The sequence below is a fragment of the Amblyomma maculatum genome, chromosome 3 (assembly GCF_055883805.1).
Source record: "Amblyomma maculatum isolate TAMU_Amacu chromosome 3, ASM5588380v1, whole genome shotgun sequence".
Classification (NCBI taxonomy): Eukaryota; Metazoa; Arthropoda; class Arachnida; order Ixodida; family Ixodidae; genus Amblyomma; species Amblyomma maculatum.
The window spans coordinates 83,058,963-83,085,564 of NC_139346.1; the positions used below are offsets into that span (position 1 = coordinate 83,058,963).

Here is a 26,602-nt window from a genome sequence, read left to right on the forward strand (position 1 = left end):
TCTACTTGTTTCCGCGTGAGCGAAGGCACGACACGGCACTCCAATGAAGCTAAATCATGTAAATGCTCCTTCATTGTCGAGCAAGCCGATGAAACGGCGCAGTACATCGATTGCGTTCATCACCTTCGCGGTGAGCACGTCACACGGATCTGGCTCACAGGAACCATCATCACAGACATCAGGATTCTGCACGCTTTCGGCAAGTGCCTCATCATTCATTTCTTCCGTAGCTACAGCAGCGTTGTCGGCAAACAAAACGTCGCTCAGGTCGACGTAGTCTGGGACACCACCTTTGCTGCGTAGCTCATTCCACACTTCGGCCACATCGGATGAAGCTGAAGTCTCTTCTTCATCGTCGTCGGCACCAGCCTGTGCATTTTTTGTAACCCCTGCCTTCATAAAGCATTTCTTAATAACTTCTGCCCTGACTTCTTGCCAGGAGGCAGCAAGCATTTCAACTGACTATTAAATATCGATCTTCAGCTTCTGTTCCAGACGGATGTTAAGAAGCTTCTGTATCAGTCGGCGCCGGTAACAGCATTTAAGGGGAAACACTGGTCTTAAAACAAATTTTTTTATTATTAGAGATATCACAATGACATTAGTGTGTATGCATTTTTTCCTGCTGTTTTCAAAAATATAATTTGTTTTACTATATCTCAATTAGTTCTCATACTATGGAAACATAACTGATGACCAATTAAATCATTTGTTACGGGTGATTGAGACACTTTCCTTCAATATTATTTGGCTCTGATTAAAATGTAGCTGTAGCCAAAGACCTGCCATGTGGAGCTATGCTATTTATATTATCACTGAGGTGCGTTACCATATAAAAATGTCCAATTATGCCGATGACCATAATTTTTAAATATAATTAGCCGACATCACTCTCCCCCAAATTTGATAAGTTCAACCTAGCAACATAAAAATAGCATAGCTCCACAGTTCAGTTCTTCCTGAATGCAACGGTGTAAGACTTACTTTATAAAATTGTACCACAAGAACGTAATGAAAAAGTTCCGTAAGGCTAGTCATTCGCTGTCAGAAACCATAAACAGCCTTCGGAAAACCGGCGCTCGAAGCCATACTACTTAAGCGATGCCATTTTGAGATAGCGCAAATTGCGCACAAAGAAAACAGCTTCAAACCAAGCCCAAGATGGCGGCGATCGGCCGGCCGCAGCGCGCACGGGAATTTCAAACAAATTTTTTTTCTTCTCACGGGGCATTTCGCGACTGCAGTTATGTTTTGATAACTGATTTTATCACATTTCCTGACTGACTTCAGCATTAATTAGAGTGCAGGTGCTCGAAAGGTTAAACCTTTAGAAAATAAGTGTTTTTTCTCAAAATCGATTTTTTTTTTCCATTTACGACCGTTCTAAGACCCACATCTCCCCTTAAAAGTGTTTATTCCTTTGTCCAGCGGCTGTATTAGTGATGTGCAATTAGCTAGGAAGTAGTGCAGTTCGATGAGAGACAGCTACAGGCCTTCAACATGGTGCGCAGCACAATTGCCCAGAAGTAGGAAAACTTGACGGCCTTGCCACTTGACATCCTGGTTGAAGTCTTTCAGCCATTCAGAAAATATTGCCCGAGTCATCCACGCTTTAGTATTCACCATGTATTTCACAGGCATACGCTTCGTCCCCTTAAAGCACCTGGGATGGGCACTTTTTCAAACAACCAGCAGGACTCGCTTGTCAGTGCCCTCGAGGTTGGTGCACAGTAGAACTGTTACGCGGAGTTTGCTCTGCTTTCCACCGCGGCAGTCATCTCCTTTAAGTGCTAGCGTGCGGCCCGGAAGCATCTGATAAAAAAGAGCAGTCTCGTCGACATAGATTTCAGCCCATTCGAAGTGACTCAGTATTCCAGGAAGAATGTCAGCCACCCACGAAGCAGCAACATCGCTGTCTGCAGAAGCAGATTTGCCGCAGATTACTTTTCCGATGACATTGTGTCTGCTCTTGAAACCTTGTAGCCACCCGTTGCTTGCTTTGAAGTCATCATGGCCCAAGATTCACGCAAAATCCTTAGCCTTCTGTTGTAATATCGCTCCGCTTATGGGTCGGGTACATTCCTGGCTCGCATGTCCGAAAACCATGTGGTGAACACTGCCTTGTCCACATCATCATATGTTGACAGTTTCAATCTTTTCTTAGCCTTTGTTGCAGACTCCACTGCACTTCTAATCTCTTCCGCACTCAAAATTGTTGACAGGGTGCTCGCTGGGATGTTGAAACGAACAGCGACGTCCTTCTCGCCCGCAGAGACCACATTTAAAATGGCAAGTTTGTCTTGAAATGACAAAACTTTTCGTTTTCTGGCCATTGAACTCACCACGACGAACTGACGCCGCAGATACAAGCGGAGCCCCACGAATACGGGCAGAAAGGCTGGCCTAGCACTTCCGAAACCTGTCGAGCAAACCAACACCGCAAATCCGCAAACACACGAGACATGCACAAGACGCAGAACAGACAAGATGGTGAATGCACAACGTGCGCGAAAATTGCATGTGCTACACGCACATGCAGTACCAACAAGAAATCAACTGCAGCCACTAATGCCACCCGGTGTTGCATTACACTACCAACGCCTGAGGAGGCTGCTGTGTTAGCCACGGAGCGGCGCTAGAAGGTAATACTATCATCATCGCCAATTTTGCTTGATTTCTGCAATTACAGGCGTTCACATAGCTACTGGCTTCTTTTCCTTAATATTCCTTAAATTAATGTATTTCTTCGGGCAAATGTTCAGTAAAAGCTTGAAAAATAATGACTGATCAGCTTCGAACGTTCGTTACATCAAGGTTGACCACTGCAACGCCTACGTTACGTAGAGGTCGAAAATACATTGGTTTCAACGGGTGTGGCATTGCGGAATTTAAAAACTTAGTTGAATTCAGGAACTCATTACATAGAGGTTCGTTATAGTATCCAGGTTCAACTATATTTGTGCAAACGCTTTTGTTTGCACAATATTTTGCAAAACAGCCTTGCTTTATGGCAATCATGTTCCTAGTAGCAGACTTGCACTTTTGGTGCCATCCCTACTTGACAACATCTTTCTGAAGTGCTCTTCCACCACGCAGGGAGGGACAATGAATGCCTTTTAAGAGTGCTGCTAGCCTGAAAACCTCTGATAAACACTTGGCTGCATGGGAGCAATGTGAAACACAAAGCACAACAGAGGGCAACTTCAAGCAGAGATCAATGCCTTTAACAATTAAGTCACTGTCCCATGGCTCTTTCAGTGCTATTGCCATTGACTACTCTGCCAATGCATGATCATCCTTCAGCCGCCACTCAAGAAACCATCAGCACCATATGTAAATAAAACCATGCGTCACAGTCCCGGATCCTGCATTTTCCCTGCTGCCAGATTTTTGCTTGAAGCTCCCATAGAGAACGGTCGAGTAGGCGGTAGATGGCAGGCAACATGGGCGGGATATTCACTGGTTCGCGCTTTAATGTGAATTGGTGATCGCTAAAACTGTACACCTCCTGCAAGCCAGTGCGGTAACGTGCTCTGGCACTTCCGGTTAGTGCACAGCACGAGTTTCCATCCTGTATCAACGAACATGTCTGTCTCATTCATTCAATACACGCTGGTTGCAAGAAGTTACTAGACTGCATGGTATGGCAGGAGCTGCTAACTCTGGACGCTTCTTTCATGTGGGAATCGAACCCTCTAGGACACACGGATCCAGAGTCAGACATGCCTAGACCACAGAGGCATGCTCATATTGCCCGACTGCGACAGGGCTTAATATCTATCAGATGGTCTTAGATGCAATTTTGCTGCCTACCAATGTACAGTAACGTGTACAAGCAAGATAGAGTACAGATTAAGGGATTTGCGAGTAGCAAAGTACACATACGTGAATGAAGATTTGCAAGACAAACTGCAGGCGGAAGTTGTTAGCGCTGTCACATACCCTAAAGACTGACCTAAAATTTGTTTTTGTTGCAGCTCTGCACATATAAAAAGCAGGGTATTGCTGAAATTGGTTATAACTGCAAAATTCAGATAAACTCATTCTCCTTGGAGTACAAAATAGTGCTGAAGTGATCACAGAATATTTAAAAAGGGCAGAGAGAAAGTGTGCTTCACCTGGACCAGCTCGCGGTCACACTGGCCCCGCTCGTAGGCGATGCAGGCCAGGTGGGGGTCGCGCTTCTCGCAGTAGCGTCCTACAACGGTGCTCTCGTAGAAGGGGTTCTCGCGCAGGAAGCGCTCGGGGTTGTTGTTCGAGTCGATGTAGATCTTGGCCAGGGCATTGTGGGTGGCCGGCTCCTGGCAGCCCTCGTGCAGCCGCCCTTCGAGCCAGGGCAGGAGCAGCTTCAGCCGGTTGCGCTTCTCCACCTCGGCGACCAGCTCGTCCGTCGAGAACTGGCCGCGCACCACCAGGATCAGGTTCTTGATCACCTCCTCGGCACAGTCGACGTCCAGCAGGCCGCCCACGACGACGGGCAGCCGAGACGGGTTCACTTTCTGCACGTAGATCTCAATGTACTTCTGCAGCGAGTTGCGGTACAGGTAGAGCACAAGGTCGTGCACAAAGTCGAAGCGGTCGCAGACAATGATCAGCGGGAGCTGGTCCGTAAGCTTGGCCTCCTTGAGGAAGTTCTTGACCCGCTCGGGGTTGTAGCAATTGCTCTCGCGGCAGATGCGCTCCACCTCCTTGATCTGGCCCGTCTTGCAGGCAGCCTGGATGTACTTGAAGTGCACCTCGGGGTCCTGGCTGAAGTTGACGATGGAGCCGAGGAAGTAAAAGAGACCCTCGTAGCTCTTGAAAGACTCAAACAGGTCGATGAGCGCGGCCGTCGTCAGCTGCTCGTGGTACTTGGTGGCCACCTGCACGCTGATCTGCAGGTTCTGCCGCAGGTTGTGCGTCAGCATGGCCCGCAGGCACTCCAGCGAGTCCTCCACCGACAACGAGCCAAAATAGTTCACCAGCCACTGCAAGGACGGAAAAAGATCAAGGTCAGCCCGACAGCTGCACTTTTCACCAGCGTAGAAGCTGAATGCTTCTAACTACCCTTACCACATGGTGCATCATTCATGACACAGTAAATTTCCTTTGTGCTAAATTGTTCTAAACAGCAGGAAAAGAAATTTTGCTTATTTAGTACCACAGTGTGCACTGTCTGGAATCCATGTGCGCAGTAACTAAATGCTAGGAATGAATTAGTTATTTTAATTGCAAATGTGCAAGGAGGTAGCATTTTTCATTTCCTGCAGATATTCGATAAGTGGAAGGAACATTTTCTTTATTTGGACTGGAAGCAGCGCTTCAAAAAAATTACATCATTGAGATTTATTTTGACTGGTTACAACATCTACATTACACCAAAGCCACCTTGCAGAAACCACTTTGGTCTTGATTATTTGTGGCAATTGACGACTTTCCTATTCACAACCTAGCATTAGCCAAAAACAGTTGATGCCGACTAATCATTCAAGTAGGCGAAACAGAAGAACACACTAACCAGTACTTGACATAAATCCTAAAAGCATCCATTTGCTTCCAATTTGGAAGAATGCAGAGGTCTCTAACCCTTAGCAGGGACGAACCTCGTATATGGTAGAAGTACAAGGGAAACTAAACAGGGGGCTCACCTCAGCATTCAGCAGGTGAGTGTGGACAATGGCCCGCTTGATGTCGTACAGGTCAGTGTAATGCTCCAGGGCCTAGGGGGAAAGAACAGGTGCAGTCGCAGTGAGAGGATGCCTCGCACAAAGGAAGTATGAACCCCCAACATGGGCATTAGCCCAAAATGCATGTCCCATACTTTCCATCAATGGAGTGCCCATGCCACCTCAAATAAATATTGCAGCTTGGTCACTTAGCAGCATCTCCAGGAGAGACCAATTAAAACACGACAGACCCCACCCACTGTCAAGCCTAGTGTTGTGAAGTGGGCCAAGGACTCACCCTCTGGAGGAGGCCAGCCTTTTCGCACAGCTGGGCAATGTGGGCACGGTCGTAGTGGGTGAACATCTGGTTGCCCAGGATGGCATCCGCCACCTGCATCCGGAGAAAGAGACAGGGTAAGCGCACATCTTCCGCCGCCTTGCTTCTTTGATATAGGCCAAGCAAACACTAGTGAGATTACCAGTAACCACTGAAACCACACTTGCCTGCGGTGCCGTCATGAGGTTCATCTCGAGCAGCCTCGTCTGGAGGTTGCTCTCCGAGGGTCGGTTGTTCTTCAGGGCGTCAAGTAAGAATGCTGTACACTGCTGAACCAGGTTGGACTCCATGAACACGTCCACAATCTGCATACATAGCAAAGGGTACTCTCAGCCCAACACCCCTCATGCACAGGCAACACTTGCAGGCTTCTGGCACACACAGTGGGCACATGAATGCCAGTGGGTTAGCATCAAAGTCCACAATCCAATCCTCACACTGATGCAAAGGTTTTGGAAAAACTGTACACCTCACGCTTTGACATGCATGACGTGGGATGCACGTTCAGCCATGCTTCCAGCCACATAAAGCACCCCTACAACAAACACCAGCTGGCTAACTTTGAAAGCCACTCTTAAAAACCCCATCTTATTTAAAAAATATGAAGGGGAGGCTGCCGGAACCTTATGGTATAATTCGCTGGCTTCAAAAATGTTTTGGAGTGGTTTAGCTCAAAGCATGATCCAGGCTGGTGGCCCTTCACCAGCGGCAAATGTGGGAGGTTTGTGTAGCACACTGATAAGTAGAACTAAGTTCTAGTTTCACTGTCAAATCATCCTTTGCCATTGGGAGAGAGTTGCATCTGCACGTTATATAGAATGTTTGCGTTCTCTCAACATCCCGAAGCATGGAAATCGAAGAGTATAATTCGACACACTGCACCACCAGTATGCTAGCTAACCCTAAAATATGCAGAAGCAGCTAAAGAAGAAAACAAAATGCAATCAGCTACAGCTACTTTAGGTATGGCTTCATTTGGCTCTGACCGGCTGCTTAGCTAACCAACGATGCAGATGGTGCAAGTGCAGCTGCTGATTGTGATGCTTGCGATTATGATGCAGCTGCAGATCCTGTGAGACTGGTTTTGAAAAAAAAAAAAAAAATTCCAGCACAGATAGGTGCAGGCAGACGCATAGGGCAGTGGCCATGCAATCAAAAAGTTCTGTCAAAAGCCTGGAATCTCCTGTGCGATTCTGGAGGGCTCGCAGGTATGGAGCACGCAGGTCTGGGTATGTGCAGTAGAACCTCGCAAGCCCGGTTCATATGGCTTCCCCTTTAATATGGCCAAAATCGTGGGCAGTAAAACATCTCCCAGAGTTGCACTTCTGTTTGTACCGGTTAACACAATTTCCTGGTTACTACGTTCAAAATTTCGACAAATTGTGGTCGTATAATAAGCTCTGCAGTCAACCAGACGTGTGCTAACGAGAACTCACGACATGAAATGACCAGTGGCACCCACCTGCCACAGTTACTTTCCTACACTGCCTAGGTCCAAAGGAGCGAAGCATCAAAGAAAGCCAACGAGCCAGCATATCAGGTGCCCATTACCGCGGAAACACGACTCCATGAGGAGAAACGCGGTGGCTTCTTTGCAGTGCCTTGGGGCAGAGGAATGAACCATTCAATAACTACAACTATACACTTGCATACGAGCGGACCGGTTCTAGGGGACACAGCACGAGCAGAAACTGAGCAACATCGCAATGGCTTCTCCACATGCCACTTTTGCAAGGGGGGCAAAACATCCGGAAGTAACCAAGAAAGAGATCCCAGCTCGTCATTGCCTTTGTAAACCGGATTTGTTACTAAATCTCTTCAGCACTTAGGACTATGCAAATACGCACCAAATTTCGCAAGAGCAAAAAAATAAAAAATAAAGCTATGCATACTGAATGTCTACACATGTTAATCTACAATTACGCAAAGAAAATCATTTCTAAGTGCTTTTGTATCTCAGCAGTTAAATTTTTTTTTCAAAATCAGGCAGTTTGGTTCATGCATTTTCCAGAATACGTTTTTCCCCACATTTTTTAAAGAAATCTATCAACTATGTTGTACTGTACATAGCATCTTTGTGGTGTTATCAGATGGATGAATTCGCTAACCTTTTCTGTTTTACAGATTTTCACATATTAGATAAACTAATCTCAATCTAATCTCAGAGCTGCTTCTGTTGGGCACAGGTGCAGCACTGTTTTGGCAAGATTGTGAGAGCAACTTCTCTGGAGAACTCAGCTGGTCTGGTGGATTGACAGATGCTCGTGATGCCTTACCTCACCCGTACAAACTGATGGCGCAGCTGGCCGTACAGCTCCTCCATCACTGCACTTTTATCTGCCATGCACTCCACACCTGTTAGCTGAGTGGTGCCCACTTTGAAACGCGCACTCTGGTGTGCACTTCGGTGAGCGCCCTGCTCAACCCTTCGAGCCGTGTGCTTTTTTTTACATCGTTTACATAAAAATTGTACATAAAATTTCATTACGTTGAAAGTGCAATCAAATATATGTTGCTATTATGAGATTAAAGATATTACGGTTCTGTTGACATTAAGTTGTGAAGCCAATGTAATATGTTACATCAAGCATTTCATCCCACTGAACTTCACTGAACTGCGTTCAAATAAATGTTTAACTAAATATGCAGTCATGATTCAAGAGATTCTCTCAGGGATTTCCCAAACCAATGAGACCCAGAATGCACCCTTAAATCCTTCAGGCACTGCAGCCACATACATAGACAACCTAAGCAAAGGCACATTCTCAAAGGTCAATTTGTGCCTCCGAATTACATATGAATACCATATTTGCAAGATTTTAACACGCCCCCGATTGTAAAGCGCAGCAATATTTATTGCCTCAAAACCACAAATCTTCAGTGCTATCTATGGCATAGAAATTGCGCATTTTTTAAATGCAAGAGTGACTACAGTTGAACACTGATATATCGAACCCGGATATTTCGAATTTTGGCTATATCGAATTCGCGAAATATCCCCTTGAAAATGACATGTAAAAGTATAGGAAAGCTGCGTCTTATATCGAATTAAATTTCACCGGTCGTTTGATATATCGAACTCCGCACCACGCATTGGACGGTGCGCCTCCCCCAAAGATGATCCATCCCCTCGGCCGCTTGCCGCGTGACGTTTTCAAGCCACACGCGGAGGGAATGAGGACAGCTCGGCGACGGCTGGTCTAGGGCAGCTCCGCGCCCTTTCCCCAAAAGCGCACGCATCTGCGGTGATCGCTGCCATGCTAGCACGTGACGTTTGCAAGTCATGTGTGTGAAGGAACGAGAGGGAACCAACGCAGCCCTGGTGTTCGGGAGAGGGGAAAAACGCGATAGAACGAAGTGCAAGGGTGTGCCCACTCTTCTGCTGAGCTTTATCTATCTCCTCTCTTTCTCGGTCTCGTTTGCAGCAGCATTCACTACGCATGCGCGGACAAGCTAACTCAACCCGTGGCAAACGCTTCTCCAGTGTGTGTTGTGAACGCTCTGGGCACGGCGGCTGGCGTGCGATGAGCGCTTCGTGTCGTGCCGAACGCACGTACGCTACGGCGGTCGCGGACACCAAAAAATAGCAGTTTTTTTCTTTTTGCGAGAGACGTTTATTCTTGCCGTCGGGCTGAAGGTATGCTATGGCGGCTGTGGAGGTTAAAAAGCAGCAATTTTTTTCTTTTTCTTTTGAGAGAGTCGCTCATTCTTGCATCAATGAATCAACGAAAGCACGCGGTCGGCGGCAGTCATACTGAAGAGTATGGTATGACCGCACCCACCCCCACCCCCTTCTTTGCTGGGGGGGCGGTCGCTCCGTGAGCACTACTCTATTTCACCAAGTGATCACGCGGCGTGCGCATTTAGCAGCGCATACGTGCGGTTACGGGCTCAAGGATTGTTCTGCTATCTGCCGCAGATGTGCTGATTTTTATTTTTATTATGTTGGCAAGTCTACTACGAAGCATGTTCAGGGGCTCGCGCCATTGCCTCTCCAATAGGTTGACGCATGACTCGATCACTGCTTTCGCTTTCTTGCCGCGCCCTTGCTTACGGCTAGCAGCAGCAAAGGAGGTTGTTTTAGCCTCTTTTCATCTCCCTCTGTCGTCTTTATTTCACAACGTGCCATTTCTATCAGTTGTTCGGGCCACCGAAAGTGCGCTCTCCGTGCGCGCGGTTACTTTCGGATGGCTGACCGCGCGGGACCTTCGACTGCGGACTGGAGCGATGGCTCTTGATTATAAATACGAGCCGAGCTTAGATTCAGACTCAAGAACTATCGAGCAGTTTTTTTTATATTATCCTTTATCTAATTATACCCACGGTAATAATGAAATTAATTAACAACCCCTGCAGAACACTGAAATGTGCAGATTCCATTGACTATGTAATTTGTATAGCAATCAATAAAATATAAATCACTATGCTCTTTCCCTGAAACCAAGCCGACACTGGGGCTGTGTCACGGCCAGAAACGCCCGACAGCGTTTCTGGATAATACCACGATTTAAGCATTTAGGCACGCACAGCAGCTGAAAAAATGCTCTACCAAAAAACAGAAGCAGCTCAGGCGAAGGTTTTGAGCTGCTTCGTTTCAGGTTTTGAGATTTCGGTTTAGAGGTTTCTCAGTTTTGAGTCTGACTAACGTGCATGTATTTTTAAATGCTTTGTGAGCTAGAATCGTGCAAATACGGTAGCATATTGACCCTCCCTGCCGTACAATCTCTTCCAGCTACAGCAAAGTGTCTCAGTTAAAGGAAATGAACATGGACGTCTTAGCCTGTTACAACAGGACGAGAAAGTAGCTCTCCTTTTCGCAATCAGTTCACCTCAGAAACAGGATACAGATTTTCTTTATACGTTTGTCCTAAGTTTGTTGCGCTGTGAGTTTTAAAAAAGGGTAGTGTAGTCGAATTTAAGAATTTTGAGTCTACAAATGTCGACATGGAACCTTGACCAAAATACCAAAGGGTCTGGAATGTATGCACGTTTTTTCAGGCTAGTGCTGCACCAAATGAGCTTATTGCTAGCAGGCATTCAGAACCATGCACTTACAAGAGGAAAATTGGATCATTTGAATGCTCAAACACTAATGAAAATTGCCAACGGAGCTGTGTCTGACAGACTTCAATGATTAAGAAAAGCAACGACTACAAAGATAACAAGGCCAGCTGAACAATATCGGCTAGTTGTGCATTCACCCATTACCAGAATTCTTACCTTCCCCTTAGAACACATCTGGCGAACTGTTTGCCAACATTTATTGATGAATCTTCTAAGGAAAATATCTTCACTGAACCGTTACTGCCATACATGTAGCCCTCTCCTGCGTGGAGACCATTGCTGCCTGCAAAATTTCTGAAAATTAAATATTTTGCAACGTGCTACCTGGATCCAAATGCTGGCAGCTCTGCAATTTTGGCACCTGCACCAGCTCCCACTTTGTAAGCTGTCAACAGAGGTCCCCAACACTCAAAGTGCCAAGTGAAAGATAGTCTCAAAAAGGCCTCAATGAACAGATGCTGAGGACAAAGTGCGCTGTGATGGGAGCAACCATTGGCCTTGGGTTCAGAACATACCAAATTCACAAACAGTGCAGACACCAATGATGCACATCCAACAGCCAAGGTTGAAACCACAAATACGAAGTTTTCCAATGCCTGTCATCACAGAACTTTGTTTTATATGTTTTGACATCTTGAGAAATTCTCTAAAACCTATATCACCTCACACCCAGACAGTTATGCCTAACAATCAGTAGAAGCAACAAAGTGTTGCAACATACATGTAGCCATTTTGAGGTGCCATATTCACTTATGTGGACACAATAAAACATGAAAAACTATAGTGCTACTCCTTGCATTTCACTTCTACCTGGTCTACTTGTAATTTGCATGATAAATAAAAGATAAATTGGTTCACAGGAAGGGAAAGGCGCAGTAACTGTCACACTTGCTCTGTGGACACCCGAACCGCGCCGTAAGGGAAGGGAGGAAGATGGGAATGAAAGTGGAAAGAGAGAAAGAGGAGCCGTAGTGGAGGGCTACGGAGTAATTTCGACCACCTGGGGATCTTTAACGTGCGCTGACATCGCACAGCACAAAAAAAAATTTCTTTTCAACAGGTTTAATTGCCACCTGAAAGGGTTTTAGGTGCAGAGTAGATGTATGGCAGAGGCCCCTTGGCCTGGTGACGAAGCGTAGCAGTCCCTACACCCTCCCCCCAACCAGCACACACTTTCCTCACCTGGTTGATGTCTGCCAGGGGCTCCTCGTCCTGGACCAGCATCTGGGCGAAGGCTGTGCCCTGGTCGGGGCTGAGGCGCATCACCTGTCGCAGCAGCAGCACGTAGTCGGGCGTGTAGCCCACCTTCTTGGCGTACAGGACAATCTTCTGGAACTGGCCAGTCTCTGCAAAGCACTGGATCACCTTGGCGGGCACGTTGGCCCGCAGGTAGACGGACAGGGCCAGCGTGGGGTCCACCTGCTTGACCAGGTCGCCTAGCTCCTCGCTGCACTCCAGCTTGTCGTCCTTGAGCCACTTCTCTAGCAGCTGCTTGCGGCCCTGCTGCAGCACGGGACGACACAGCTCCAGGGACTCGTATTTGTTCAGCTGGCCCTGGTCCAGGAGGATGCCGAAGTACTGCAGCAGCGGCGACGTCTGGCCGGGCTGGTTGGGCACCTGCTGGAAGCGCTGGATCGTCTGGGGCGTGCGAAGCACCCCCCGTGGGGCATTGGCCGCCACCTTGGCCGCCTCAGAGTACTGGCCACTGCTGAACAGGGTGTTGAACCGCACCACAAAGAGGTCCTCGGCACCGGACAGGTTGTTACGCACCGCCATGCGCAGCGCCAGGTCCGGGTTCTGCAGCACGCTAGTGATGTAGGGGATGATGTTCTCCTCTTCGACGCTGACCGAGAGCACCTGGCCCTTGCGGTTGACACCGATGATGCCCGCTGAGGCCTCGTGGGGTGCTGTCACGAAGATGGTGTCAGCAGAGATGCGGTTCATGTAGATGCATGTGCCAGTCTCCAGGTCATAAAGGTGCACGTAGCCGTACTTTGTGATGAGGTAGATGACGTCGTGCCGTGGGCTCACTTGCATGGCCACGGGGAAGTCGTTCTGGGCCTCCGGTGGGAAGAAGACATCCACTGCCTTCTTTGGGTATGGCTGGTTGCCCGCTGGTGGCTGGCCAACCTCAATTATGTGAAGCTGCATGCAAGAAAGAATAGGTCACAAATTAAAAGACCTATTCATGAAAAGAGCAGATCCCTATGCACGACTCGGCAGTAAATGCTCATATTAGTCACCAGTAAGCATACTGAAACAAACTACAAAACTGTAGCAAGGCTTAGTTGCGATTAAAAAAGCTTCATTCACGTCCAGAATGAATCCCAGGAGGCAACAAATAATGATATGAATGTCAGAAACATGTCCAACCAGTCTTTATGACCTACCAAAAAGGCTGCTACAACCAAACAAGCTTGATACATTGCTAGCTGGGTCAACATAAACCTGTACAAGCTGTTTTTAAGCATACTTAACAAGTAAGCAAGCAAAAATGACCAATTTTTAAATAAAGCGAAGGTGAAGTAATGCAAAAACACAGGCCACAATGAGAACAACAAGCGTGAATATTTCCCAAACAATGAAGACATGCCAAAGGGCTGCTGAGACAAGCTAAGCTTGCTTCAGAATAACAATCATATGCTGGCAGTAACGAAGCCAGCATCTTCACGTGAACTTTTAAGGGGGGACACGAATCTTTCGGACCAAAAAATCACGAAAAAATCACTTTAGAAAATGTGATTTGCGAAATCAGTAGCTGTTTCCTATCTGCCAAGTTTTTCATCTCTAGGGTCGGTATTTTAGTCACGATGCCAAGTTATATAATCAATGTCGCCCAAATTTGGGCCGAAAACGACACCCGAAACAACCATTTTGCACGAAGCGTAGCTCCCATTATGTGCGCGGCACCGTAGCCATCTTGGTCTCATTCGAAAGAGCCGCCTTTCATCTTTAAATTGCCGCCTCTGCTGTTTACATTCGCCCATTGGTCGCATAAAAAATATAAATAAAGAAAGCGTGGCATTTGCAATCCCATTGCCTTTTGACGATAAGGCGTCACCGCGGGCCAGAACTGCGGGGAGACAGCGGAGACGTGACGCCGACTGCGCTTGGTTCCGAACCGCAAGGTGCGTTCACGGCAAGAATTTGAAAAAAAAGTGGAAAAAAAAAAAATAGTTAATTAATCATCTCAAGTGATGCACTGCCCCTGCTGTGCGTGCTCAGGCCGACAAAAGTCGTGCGCCGAATGATCGTGTGTACGAGCCTGAAGTAGGCCTAGCGTGTTCCCCAGCAAGGGATACTGCCAGCTGTCACACCCGCCGCGACAGTGATATCGCAGGCCGCAGATGAGCAGAAAGGCAAGCTCAAAACAAAAAAGCTTGAACTAGCGCTAACTCCAGCAACGAAGCTGGTAGACTGTTTTCGTGACGATGGCAGCGCGGCGAACAGTCCGCTTGGCGAGGCGGAGTTAACGATCGTCAGGTCTAAACAATTTGCAGAGATTGGCGAAGCGTAAAACATACGGCGGCGATATTGGCATTTAAAAAAGTGAACAGGGATAAGAAACCTCAGTCAAACTTATTCTTCAATGCGTAAACTGCGGGACACGTCTTCGTTAGAGCTCACGGCGCATTTGCGCCGATCCATAGTCCTTAGTGTTCATCCATGTTCATAGTCCTTAGTGAATGCACTTGCTTCCAGTGCAATGCAGAGCACTGGGAAGCAGCAAACAGCTCCAAATTAAATTTCTTTTCCGCAATAAACGTTCCTCACCGCGGTCTTGATGCGAGAACGTAGCAAAATGACGTACATAAAAAATATATATATGCTGCCTGCATGTGACTCGCCCAGCCGAAAAAGTGACACTTGAATGTGCTGCAACTGCAAATCAAAATGAAAGAGGTGCAAAGAAAACAGACTACATTCCTGGAGGTTTCTAGCCCTTTTAAATTGTAAATGTGAGCACTGCACCACTGAATGTCTTAAATATTCCCCTGTTTCTTTTTTGCTCTTCTCAAAACATGCATTGTCGACCACTTGTAGTTTTGAGGCCTTAATATCTCGACACCTATTTCTTTTCTTTTTTAGCATGAAGCCAAATATGTGGAGCACACAATGTTGCAAGTAGATTCTTTAATTTCTTGTTCAAATTTTTAAAATGGCATTTTTTTGTGAAAATTATATGCTATATTTTGACCTTTGAACTTTTTATGCAATAAAACAAGAAATAATTGCTTAATCGAAAAACTGTTTGCAACATTGTGTTCCTTATTCTTTCTAGTGTCCAGCAAAGTGTTCATATGAATTTTTTTTCCAGAGCTCATTTTGTAATTGTTCTTATAAGAATTAAACTAATTGGTGTAATTATTTTATAAAATAATTGGATCACAAAAGAAAAAAGAACAACACGAACCCACCAAGTTGCATCAATTTTGATTGGTAAATAAAAAAAATAGTTTTGTCCCCCCTTAACACAGCACTGATCTAGTTAGTGCTGAGCAAGCAGCTAATGAAGGATGACAACCCTATGCCACAGTTAGTTACTCAGCAATATGATCACTTTTCTCACATGCTACATATAAGAAACATACTTTATCACGTGCTATATATAGGAACATACAAGAGGCTGATACCTACAACCATCATTTGGAGTAGGAAGAAAGATGTCCTTAACGAAAGGCAGGCAAATTACCATAAATACATTTTCCTAACCCCTGTGCAATAAATGTACCGTCCCTGTCAAGAAGTTGTCCCAAGACATGTACTTTTAAAGCTTGGAAGTACACACAACATATGCAGTTTTGTTTAGTATACTCCTTAGCAGCGTTTCATGACAGATGAAGTAACCAGACAATGCAGACCTTGTACCAAGACAAAAAACCAATAAAAGGCATGACAATCTGGACTAGCCTTAAGCCAAAACGCTTTAGACAAGTGTCAAAGGTGAAACTAGTGATCCTCTTGGTGAACAAAGTGCAGCACCCCCCAAATTTCCCTCCAGCATGACAGCAAAAGGTGAGGAGGAGGATGCCTCTCACCTTTCCCCCGTGGGGAGTCCGCACAGCAAAGCAGAAGAGGGTGGAGAGCTCCGTGTTGCCCTCCTGCTTGAACTGGGCAAAGGCAGCTGCATGGCCCTCGATGGGCTGGCTCACCTTGCGCTCCATTGAGTAGAGCTGCATCGCTCCAGCTACCCGGTTTTGCTGCGCAGTGAGCATGGCAACAAAAGAGAAGCAACTTACTCTGGCTCTGAACACTAGATCACTGAACAAAACTCCATTCAATTCGATAGGGTCAGTAACAAAAAAGACTGGCCTTTGTGGCTACATCAACATTCCTTCGGAAGCACAATGCCGAGAGAAAAAAGCATTAAAAGTTATCTTTTTTCCCGGCCACCTGATTCACCTCACAATGTGCTCGGTGCTTAGGAGAGAATGACTGTGGCCCAGACACAGACCTACAGTCAAAACAGGGCATTGACATCACACCTGCAAGTATGACAAGCGACACACTACCTCTGTTTCACTGTTTCATGTTTCCTATGTACTTGGTCTCAAGATGTTTGCAGTACTGCGAAAGACAGGGGCGACCTGGTTTAAACAGGTTCATGCACACTATAATAGGTTATTGTGCTTGCGCAATTACCCATTATAGTGCGCATGATCCTGAATGAGCCAGGGTTCCCCTGTCTTTCACAGCACTGCAAGCATCGTGTGAGACAACACAAAAGCCCCGTTTCTAGAGAAAGCAGCTGTTCTGTCATTAGGATGGAACGCACTACCAATACAAGCCATCCCAAATTCATCCTCAGCATCCCTTTAAGGGGGAAGACTGCTTCTGGAGAAATTTTTTATTTCTCTACCAAACTCAATGAAATTGCATATCCTAAACTAATTTCTCATGTTGATTTCAAAAATGTGATTACATTTTTGATAGGGCAATTCTCTACGTACAATTAATTAGCCCGCTCTTGTTCACTAAGAGAGAAAAGTAAAAAATAAAAGCTCAGAAATGGTACATGGTCAGACTCTAGAAAGAAAATGGAATGCAATGTTGGAAACAGTTTTCTAATTTTCCCATCCTTACTGATTTTATAGCAGAATGAAATTTGTGCAATACATTGAGACTAACATGCAATTCTGAAATTTTAGAGCATTAATTAAAAAATCTGCTCCCAACATTGCATGCTTGGATAGCCTAGCTACATGCTAAGAAAAGAATTGTGGTTCTCTCAGCTATAAATGCCGAGATACGTCACTTTGAAATTCACTCCGAGTCCAAAATTTCTGTTCTGAGAAAAATAAGAAAAACAAGTAGAGTGATGTCTTTAGAAGAAGACGTCTAAATTATCCATCTTGGAAAATTGCTAATACAGTGCAGTCCACTTACAATGATACCAGATATAGCGATATATCGCTTATAACGATCAAATTCTTGAGATTTATCATTTTCCCCATTGCCCCTATGTAAAAATAAACCAGATATAATGATCGATTATCGGCAGTACATCAGATATGATAGCTTTATTGCCGCCCGGTTGGAGTCTAACACGAAACTTCGACAAAATATTCAATAAAACGAAATATTAAGAAGACAATGACGTGAAAACTTGACATATGCGGTGAAAATTGAAGGAAATGGGCACTATCATCGCATTTGCGCAAAGGATGCAGCTGCAGCCATATTGTCATCGCCATCACAAATCCTTGCGTCTGTGGAAGATGGCGGCGACCACATTGGCTGATGGCATGATAGCTCACAAAATGAAACTGCAGATTAATCGGGATTTTTGGCAGGGTTTCAAGGCTGGAAGCCTCGTGAAAAAATAAAGACATTCGCACTCTAAGGTTTTAATTATCATCAAGGCTATGTCCTTCAATTCATCCTGCTGGTAATCTGTTTCGTGAACGCAAAAAGGACTGCCGCCAGCGTACATGCTACTGGAAGCGATGTTCACAGCGATTGTCAAGATTCAGCTGCTGCCCAAGCGAGTGCGAATTTCCGATTTCTTTAAGTATGCTTAAGTTATTTTATGGCTATTGATGTGTACTTTAATAAAGTGTTCAGTCCTCTTTACAATGATTAGCATTGCTCAGATTTACTCATTGCTAGTAGTAAGCAAGCCTACATACATGGAAAAATGCGTGGGAGTGCTTTTTTTTTTTTCTCGCCGGTCTAGACAAAAACTATAATCCGTTACAATGATCGGATTTTCAGGTTTTCTCAATATCGTTATAAGTGGACTGCACTGTAGCCTCCTGGAATGTAATCAGATTGCTTACTAGCATTTGGAGTTTCTTCAGCGTACTCTGCACATTTTCTGCAGACTTGCGCTTCTGTGCACATGCACTGTTCTGTTTATCTCTCCTGCATGAGTTTTGTTGTCTGGGGGTCAGCTGCAGCTCTTTCACTCGCTGTATTAAATTTCATCACTGCCTCAGCCATAGCGGCCTGGAGCGTGAAGAGTGAGGCGTGGCGTTCCCAACGTGCAAGTGCCCAAACCATTGAATGTAAACATTTGTTATTGTTCTGGGTTTTGCCTCGATTGACACGCTCAAGAAGCCTCTTGTCGGAAAGCCTTTCATAGACTGGTAGCAAAGTTTCACAAACATGAAGAGGCAGGTTGTGTCGGTGAAGCGGCATGGTCTCAACTCTGGCCTCTGCAGCATTCTGCTTGCACCAAGACTCTGGGCCTGTTGGGCAGAAGCTGTGGTTGCAGGTGACATCAGATGTGACGTGATGGTACGTGGCCATCACAGCCTGCTGCATGACGTCCCTGTCACTTGGAAATGAGATCTCCTGCAAGCTTTCCTCTGCCACCAAGGGATTCACCAGAACCTCTCTGCTTCAAGACCACACTGCACAGTGCAGTTTCCATGCGCTTCTTAACATTGTTTACGCAATCTTCCTTCTTAAATGCAATGTAGCCACAGACAGACAGCATGATCGTGTACCAGAGATGGTGCTCTTGTACGGATCACTTGGATAAGTGCAGCCTCTACTTCCATTCCACCGGCCTTCTTGTTGGTGTCCTGAAATTTGCGGCCTTGTTTCCACGCCGGGTATGTGGGTCATCTTTTGGGCCCCATTCACACGCGGCGAAAAAAATTACTCAGCACGACATAATCAAGCACAAGTTCGGTGAAAAGTTCGATAACTGTTCAAATTCCGATGTGCGAGGAATGGCCGTGTGTCATCCACGAGCCGTAAAATGAAACCAATATTTCCAAGGTGCCGGAGATTAAGCTCAGAGTACAGCTCCCGAACGGATCACGCGCAGTTGGCTGTCATCTTGGCTGCACAGTCCACTGCAGGCGTCAGCTTCACATATTTTTGCCATGTTTTTGCCATGATATATTCATTACAGAGAATATATCATTTAGCGCAATTCGTTGATTGCCAGTTGCCTGCATCGCACGCGGCGAGAATGTTCACAATGGCCAGATTCTTTTTTTTGTCCACTGATCACACACGGCGAACTCCACCCACAATTATTGTCGCTGCAATTCACGCACGAAATAGTCATTTTCACCACAAGGTCATATTAGTTGCCACATTTTTTCAATGTTGACATCACCACCACACACACTTTGCACTTCACATATGCTAGCAGCGCATTCACGGAACTCAAACTGATAACTGCGAAGGTCGTGTCGAGCGGCTCGTTGCAGGGGTCAATGCCACCTGTTGAAGTTTTGCATGTGCTTTCCTTCCGATTGCTTCGATATCGGAAGGTTGCAGCATCGACGTGTCTCAGCGAATGCACCTGCGGCCAGCATTGACGTCAGGCCTAACTCTGTCAGAGCATTACGAACATATCTGCGATGCTTGCAGTTTCCGCAGAGTTCTTGTTCTTCAAGTTGTCAATGAGTGACTTTTTCTCTTTTCCGAACTTGTGCGTCGTTCGGAACTTTGGCGCCGACATCGTTGCGAGATGCACCAGCGACGATACTCCGACAAGATGGTGCCCACCAACTCTTGCGAGAAGTTGTCTGCCACAGACGCGACAAGCAGACAACTGGAAGCATGTCAGCCAATCGGGTGACAGGTTTTAGTCCTGTGTGCCGACCAGCGAATAGCAGCGCACGTCGCCTGTTTTAGCACTTTTTTTCTACACAACCAACAGCCATAAGCGCGTAGCAATGCCACGAAATCAAACATGAAAAGCTGCTCTTTCAAACGAGACAAAGATGGCAGCAATCATTACCAGGGAGTGACAACTGCGTATCGCGGAAAGAGCGTGGTTTTTGCATCATGATCAAAATCTGCCCCGAGTGTGTGCGAATATATATCTTTTAATCGTATTACAGCCGAAATATTGACCAGTGTTCTGATCACTTATAAACCAGTAGAAAAAGGTGGAGATTTCAATAATTCTAGTTCTGAAATATTGATTTTTTTTCGAGATTTTTTTTGCTCACAGAAGCCATCTCCCCCCTTAAGGTCCGAAAGGAGCCACAAGTCAAAACAACCTTTTGGTGCACTTAATCCAACACCAAGAAAAGTAAACATGCTCACAAAGCCGAACTTTGGTTGATACTTCCAAATGCACAGAGCAGACTGAGAACTATAAACATCTTGCGCATAAAACACATCCCACAAGGCAGAAGGGAGCATACCTGTGCCGAGATGCCAATCAGCAGAAGCCACTGGATCTTGGCATCTGTCCTGTAGTTGATGATCTGGCAACCACTGAGGCTCGAGTGACGATCAAACATCTTCTGTGGCTGAGAATCCCCTGCACGGGGAGAGAGAGAGAGAGAGAAATATACAGCGGTGGGTTGAGTACAAAGTGGAGCTGCCAGAAAATATAGCTTGGAACTCAACAGTATAGTTTGTGGTCTCAGCGACTTTAAAGGAGTATAGACACGTACATTATCTGTTCCGGTATTTTTGCTTTAATCGATCCACAGTGGTCCAAAACAGAGGGACTGCGACCCAAAAAGCCCCAGCACAGATCAATTAATTTGTTATCAGTGCATTTATCAGGGCCAGTTTCGGTTTCGATCTCTTGGGACACGAGCGCGCGATGACGTCAAAGATACGAGAACGCCACACGAGCGCCCCCTACTGGCAAGGTTGGTGATCGCGTAAACACGAAATCTGATGACGCATTCGGGTCGCGTTTTTCGTCTGCTTGCTGTCGCACGTGCACGAAAATATCGTCGTCGAGCAGCGCTTCAGCGTAGCATAATTAGTACTGCGAGGTTGTTTTGCCCAGTAGCGTGGATGTTACTAACATTGCCGGGCACTTAAATCCCGACCCGCTTGCCTGCGACGAAGCAGGAATCGGCACCAGCCACGAAAGCTTGGTGGGTTGACGCGCAGGAAATGTCAGCTGGTAGGAATGTTGAACAAAGGAACCGTGAAGATGCTGCTTTATCAGTCCGGTTGGCCAACGCTGTGAGCCAAGCTGTTCTAAAAAAATGTTTTAGTAATGATGCGATCAGCCACCGTAACCCGTAAGCTCTCCCGATGGCTCCCGTGCTCACGCCTGTTCACGCGCTGATTGGTCCCGACGCGGCAGGCCTGCGTGCCGCCATCCAAGCATGTGGCGCGATCTGGCGCAGTCAAGGCAATCTGGGTGCGTAAAGCCGTGGCCACCGCGATCGGCTCCCAAGTCATAGCTGCCTGAGCATCCGCTATCGGTAATCTAGCTATCGCAGATCGATATTCATTCGCTTACATAGCTGTTTGTACAAAGGACTATCAGTCACGATTAAATTGAGAGGATTATTCGGCCAATATGAAGGTCCTGGTAGAAATATTTACTGTGATACAAGCGAACTTTTTTTTTCCCGACAGCTGCTGCCCGGTGCGACGCACCTGATGTCAGCTAGCTCCGCTGCTGAAGGCGTCGCGCAAAGCAAGAAATTATTTTACGAGATGGGCTTGCCAGTAAAGCGGCGCTAAACTCCGACGTTTTTTACAGCGTTAGCTCGTTCCGAAGCGCCTTTCGCTGGCGCTTCGATGTGAAACCAGCTAGGGCTAGCGACGTCTAGGGTAGGTGGGGAGCGGCGCAGTATGTTCCCGGCGCGCCATCGACAGGCACCGTTGCCGTAAGCCCTGCACTTGTGCAGGCATGCTGTTGGGGCCTGAGTTTAGCAGGCAGTCTCCATACGTACACCGGTGAGGTAATTGTAACATGCACCAACGAAGAAGCCATCGAGTAAAGCGAGCAGAAGCGGAGTTCTTCCTCAGGGCACGGCCGGAAGCGGCGGCGGCGCTGTTCGAGTCCGGCCATGTGTCGTCACTGCTCTTTGCTTTGCCGACTCCACGTCACAGTTGTTTGACGACGTCATGTTGTTTACCTATGTACACGTTTTCGTCACAGAGATGTCGATGCCAATGGGTTTTGAAAAACTGAGTACTTGCCTGGCTTGTTTTTAAAATCAAATTAAAATATCTTCGCGGAAACGTGCGAGGTTGGGATTGCTTGGGGAGCATCTCTGTATAACCAGGAAAGCAATCGTATTCCTTCCGATGCTTCAAAAAATGGTGTCTATACTCCTTTAAATGAACAAGCACGTGCTGTACAACTCCAGAGAATTGATTTACAAAAGGTGTGAAAAGCAAATGCGATAACTGTTGTGCAGCTGCAGTACCGTACCCTCCATGCTCCAGTGGTAGACTGCCCCCTCTGTGACCAGGGCGATGGTGTTGACATTAATCCATTTCCAGAAGACCACGTCCTCAGTCATAGTGTGTGCCTTCACCTTGCTCTTCATCTCAATGTTGAAGATCTGCAGAGTGCGTGATGCCTTGAGGGCGATCACCCGCGAAGCCGGGTTCATGATGGCAGAGTCGGCCGAGATGGGCCGCCGGATGGGGCTGGTCGGGTTGGCCATGTCCACGATGACCACCTGGGCGGCGTCGCCCACCTTTTCCCGGACACAGATGAACTTGTCCGACTCCATGGTGAGTGTGTTGAAGCCCACGTTGGCTGCATTGATCCCTATGTTGGTGAGCTGCACACAAGAGAAAAAGCGGTCATACCAGTGCTCCACAAAAGTGCAGCATTTGCAATACTAAAGAGGATGGCTTCAATATTGCAAAAACATCCAATGACAGTCCTCAGCATTTCAGCAAACCTGGCAAACTCTATACATCAATGCGCACCCAAGATTTGGGAACACAATTCTGCGAGAACTTCGCCAGTTTACAATGTAATTTCAGATACAGGTACTTCAACTGTTATGGGGAAAATGGGGCAAATATGTAAATGTCATGATAGATTGTAAGGGCATTTGTATATGACAAGCAGATTTACCCTACTGGAACATGTTACTGCGACCTGCCAGAGTTCTGTGAACAGAGCATGAATAGATTACCCGCAGAGGTTCCTGCAAGGCAGCGGTCTCAAACTCATTAGGTAGGACATAATTTTTTCCTTGTGAACCATGAGCTAAAAAAGAATACAATAAAAAGCAAAAAATTAAACAAAAATGTCCATTTCCCAGATATCTCCCCTCCAGTTCTTAGCCGGAAAGAAAAACGGCTCGTGCTCGATTCTGCCTAGACGCTGGATGGGCTGCACTTAACAGCTCAGAGAGCTAGTGAAAGAATGCAAGCAAATGTGACTACAGTGTGCTCATCCTGAAATAAATAAAAATAAAGAAAAGGCTTCGATGTTATGTCTGTGCCTTGCTAATAAATGCAAGGGCCCCTGCCTCATTTCACCAAAACACGCACAGCCTGGGACGGGGGCAGTCTAGTTTATTTTAGTAGGAAAATGAGTGATGGTAAAGACAACTAATGAAAGACAACTACACCATAATATTCATATATACCCCATGGATATATCCCTTGAAGGGCCACTGTCCAGGGAAGGCCCTTCTAAGAAAAAGAGCCCAGTGTTTCGATCAGGTACCGAAGATAGTCTGTGCAAAATTCTACAGCGACGCGCGCCGCAAAGCATCGAAAATACAATTCAAAGCTCCCTCATGCTCTCCTTTGAGAAGCCAGCTTCACCGCTTCCTGCGCTGGCCCGACGGGCCCCGATAATGACGTACGTACCGGGAACGACGTCCATTGGTCCGCCTCGCTGACTGACGGGAGAAGGATGGGTGTCTACCGCTCGCAGCGCGCTTTTCCCTCGCCACGGCCAGACTGAATCCAGCGGCGCGTGCTCCCTCGACCGTTTTTTTTTTTTCGCGCTCGCGGAGAGCCACGCCCCACCTCCCGCCAAACGCGGAGGAGGAAGGGGAATTTGTATTGCGGAGGCTAGACGACCTCTGGCAGGAGAGTGAAAAACCTTTGCGAGGGAACGGAAGGAGAGAGGCAGGATAGAATCGGGTAATTGCGGTGGCTGTAACTGCGTTATTAGTTACTCTTTTCAAAAACATTTTGCGGCCTTGCGTTCCAGGGGCGAAGTCTCACAGTCACCGGGGAAGAAAATATTTTCAACCGGAGGGTGGACAGTGGGCCTTTAAATGTTCCTTAAGTATATTCCTCAGACAGGAATATTATCATACATTCCGACCACTGAAAAACTAATGTGTAGTAAACACTTCTGATTGGAAAGCAACTACTTGCATGCTATCTTAAGCACATCTCTTGACATTAAAAGGAGACTCAATGCACATAGCTCCTTTATCTGCCAAGGGGTTGGGAAGATTATATCAGGAAGTGGAAAGGGAGCACTCAAGCCATAAAAACCAAGAGGCACAGTCTCAGATATTGCACCTATGCACATAGGTCACCACTCAAGCGTAACAAAAGGACTAGACTGTGGTGCAGACATTCCACCGCGATAATGCACCTATAAAAATTTCAGTAAAGACAGACAACGCCTGGCTTCAATTTCTCACACAATTTTCACACACACAAAAAAAAAGAAGCACAGAACAAAATGCCAGCAAAGCCCTGTTGCTTTTTTTTTTTTCTTTTTTTCCGGGCTTAATAAAGGCCAGGCCCATGGAAACAAACGCCGGTTCAGTTTCACAGTTTTGTATGCCTTCGTCCTTGTCTAAGGTGACATTTGAAGCCAGGTGTGTAGAGTGAAAATCAGTCTGCAACCACGGTCACTGCCAAATTAAACTAAAACTCAATGCACTACAGTGCAGACCAAGGTTAGGCAGGTTGAAGCATGTTTTGAGTGAGATCTGCCATTTCTAACCAGTCAGGTGAGCTTATGGCTACTCTCGTTACAGAGAGCACTAGCATAGCAGCGAGGAACATATACATTAATTTGCCCCACCTATCATCATCAGCATCGCTGCCCAGTGAGAACACCAGACAGCACCACATCACAAGAGACTTCTCGCAAAACTCAGTGTGTGTGAATCCATTCAAAGCACAACCAACATGAACAAAAATGTTGTCAAGCAACTTGTCTAAACTGACCAAGTAAACCTCACTTATGGAACCACCCCACACCGCACTGGCTATTTACTCAGTTTGCAACCAGCAGCCATTTTTTCCCGTCCTCCCTTCCTCCACACTAACCGACTGTAGGCACAGCAGTCATCCCCTGCCTAACTATTGCTCCAATGATTACACATGACCACCACAATAAAACAATTTTGTACTTCCACTACAACCAAAGTGGGCTGCTTAAAACAATAAAGTGAGGAGATATGCATTTGCAAGCCCACAACATCTCTGTATTACCAACATTTCAAAAGGGAGTATGCAGTAGTTGCAAATTTTTTGCCTGCCCTGTGAAAGTACCTAATCCTGTGTCCATAGACTCAAGTTTAACAGCAATCATTTTTCTGGAGCAAGTTAAAAACATCAGCCAGGATTTAAAGGGATACTAAAGTCACCCAAATATGCTATCAAAATCTAATAAACGGCATTTGGCGACACTGTCGCCGCATATCCAGCAGCAAAAAAATTGAATTATTGCTGATATATTGCAATAAGAAGTTGAGTTCTTTTTGTTCCCACCAGTCGAACTCAAACTTTTCTCCTACTTCGTAGCAAGGTAGAATGACGCACACCATGACGCAAGAGGAGACTCAGTGATTGCTGGCGCGCGGGGAGCGGAGAATACTTTGAAGGTGTGTGCCAGTCATGATCATTTGATACGCACTTAGGGTAGGCGCATCTGCTGCTCTGAGCTCGTATTTCATGCACCCCAGGTCGAGACAAAACCTACCACATTCAAACGAGCAACGTAATTCGCATTTGTAAGCCTCCGGGATCCCTTGCGCGTCACGCGATTTGTAGTTGAGAGTCTCGGCCGTTTCGGCTGTGACAGCGATACCTGTACTCCTGTTCTTCCTCTTTACTGCCTTATAACAGCTCTGTTTTCCGTAAGAGTGGCTTTTTTGTAACCAGGAACTGGCATTCTTCTATGCAAGCCAACTTCATTTTCTCTTTAGTGTCCCTTTAACTGCTTACACCATAAGATTGGTTTGGTTTATATGTGGTTTGTCTCAAAGAGACTGACTAGGAGGGACGCCATAACAGGGGCTCCAGAGATTTCGATCACCTGCAGTAATCCATTAGAAAGGGCAAAGTTTGGTTTGGCTTGTGGGGTGTAACGTCCCAAAGCGACTCAGGCTATGAGAGAAGCCGTAGGGGAGGACTCCCACACTCCGGTAATTTTGAC

At 46.4% G+C, this 26,602-nt stretch overlaps 1 protein-coding gene across 1 annotated transcript in view; it reads right to left on the reverse strand.

Annotated features, from left to right (window-relative positions):
• Positions 1 to 26,602, reverse strand: part of Chc (clathrin heavy chain) — a 49,887-nt gene that overhangs the window by 14,769 nt on the left and 8,516 nt on the right. The window contains exons 2-9 of the mRNA XM_084597685.1: positions 22,655 to 23,012; positions 20,664 to 20,782; positions 16,086 to 16,247; positions 12,229 to 13,191; positions 6,150 to 6,287; positions 5,944 to 6,036; positions 5,628 to 5,699; positions 4,119 to 4,967 (exon numbers count right to left, since the gene is read on the reverse strand). Of these exons, the coding sequence (XP_084453811.1) occupies positions 4,119 to 4,967; positions 5,628 to 5,699; positions 5,944 to 6,036; positions 6,150 to 6,287; positions 12,229 to 13,191; positions 16,086 to 16,247; positions 20,664 to 20,782; positions 22,655 to 23,012 (2,754 nt within the window). The remainder of the gene's footprint in view (positions 1 to 4,118; positions 4,968 to 5,627; positions 5,700 to 5,943; positions 6,037 to 6,149; positions 6,288 to 12,228; positions 13,192 to 16,085; positions 16,248 to 20,663; positions 20,783 to 22,654; positions 23,013 to 26,602) is intronic.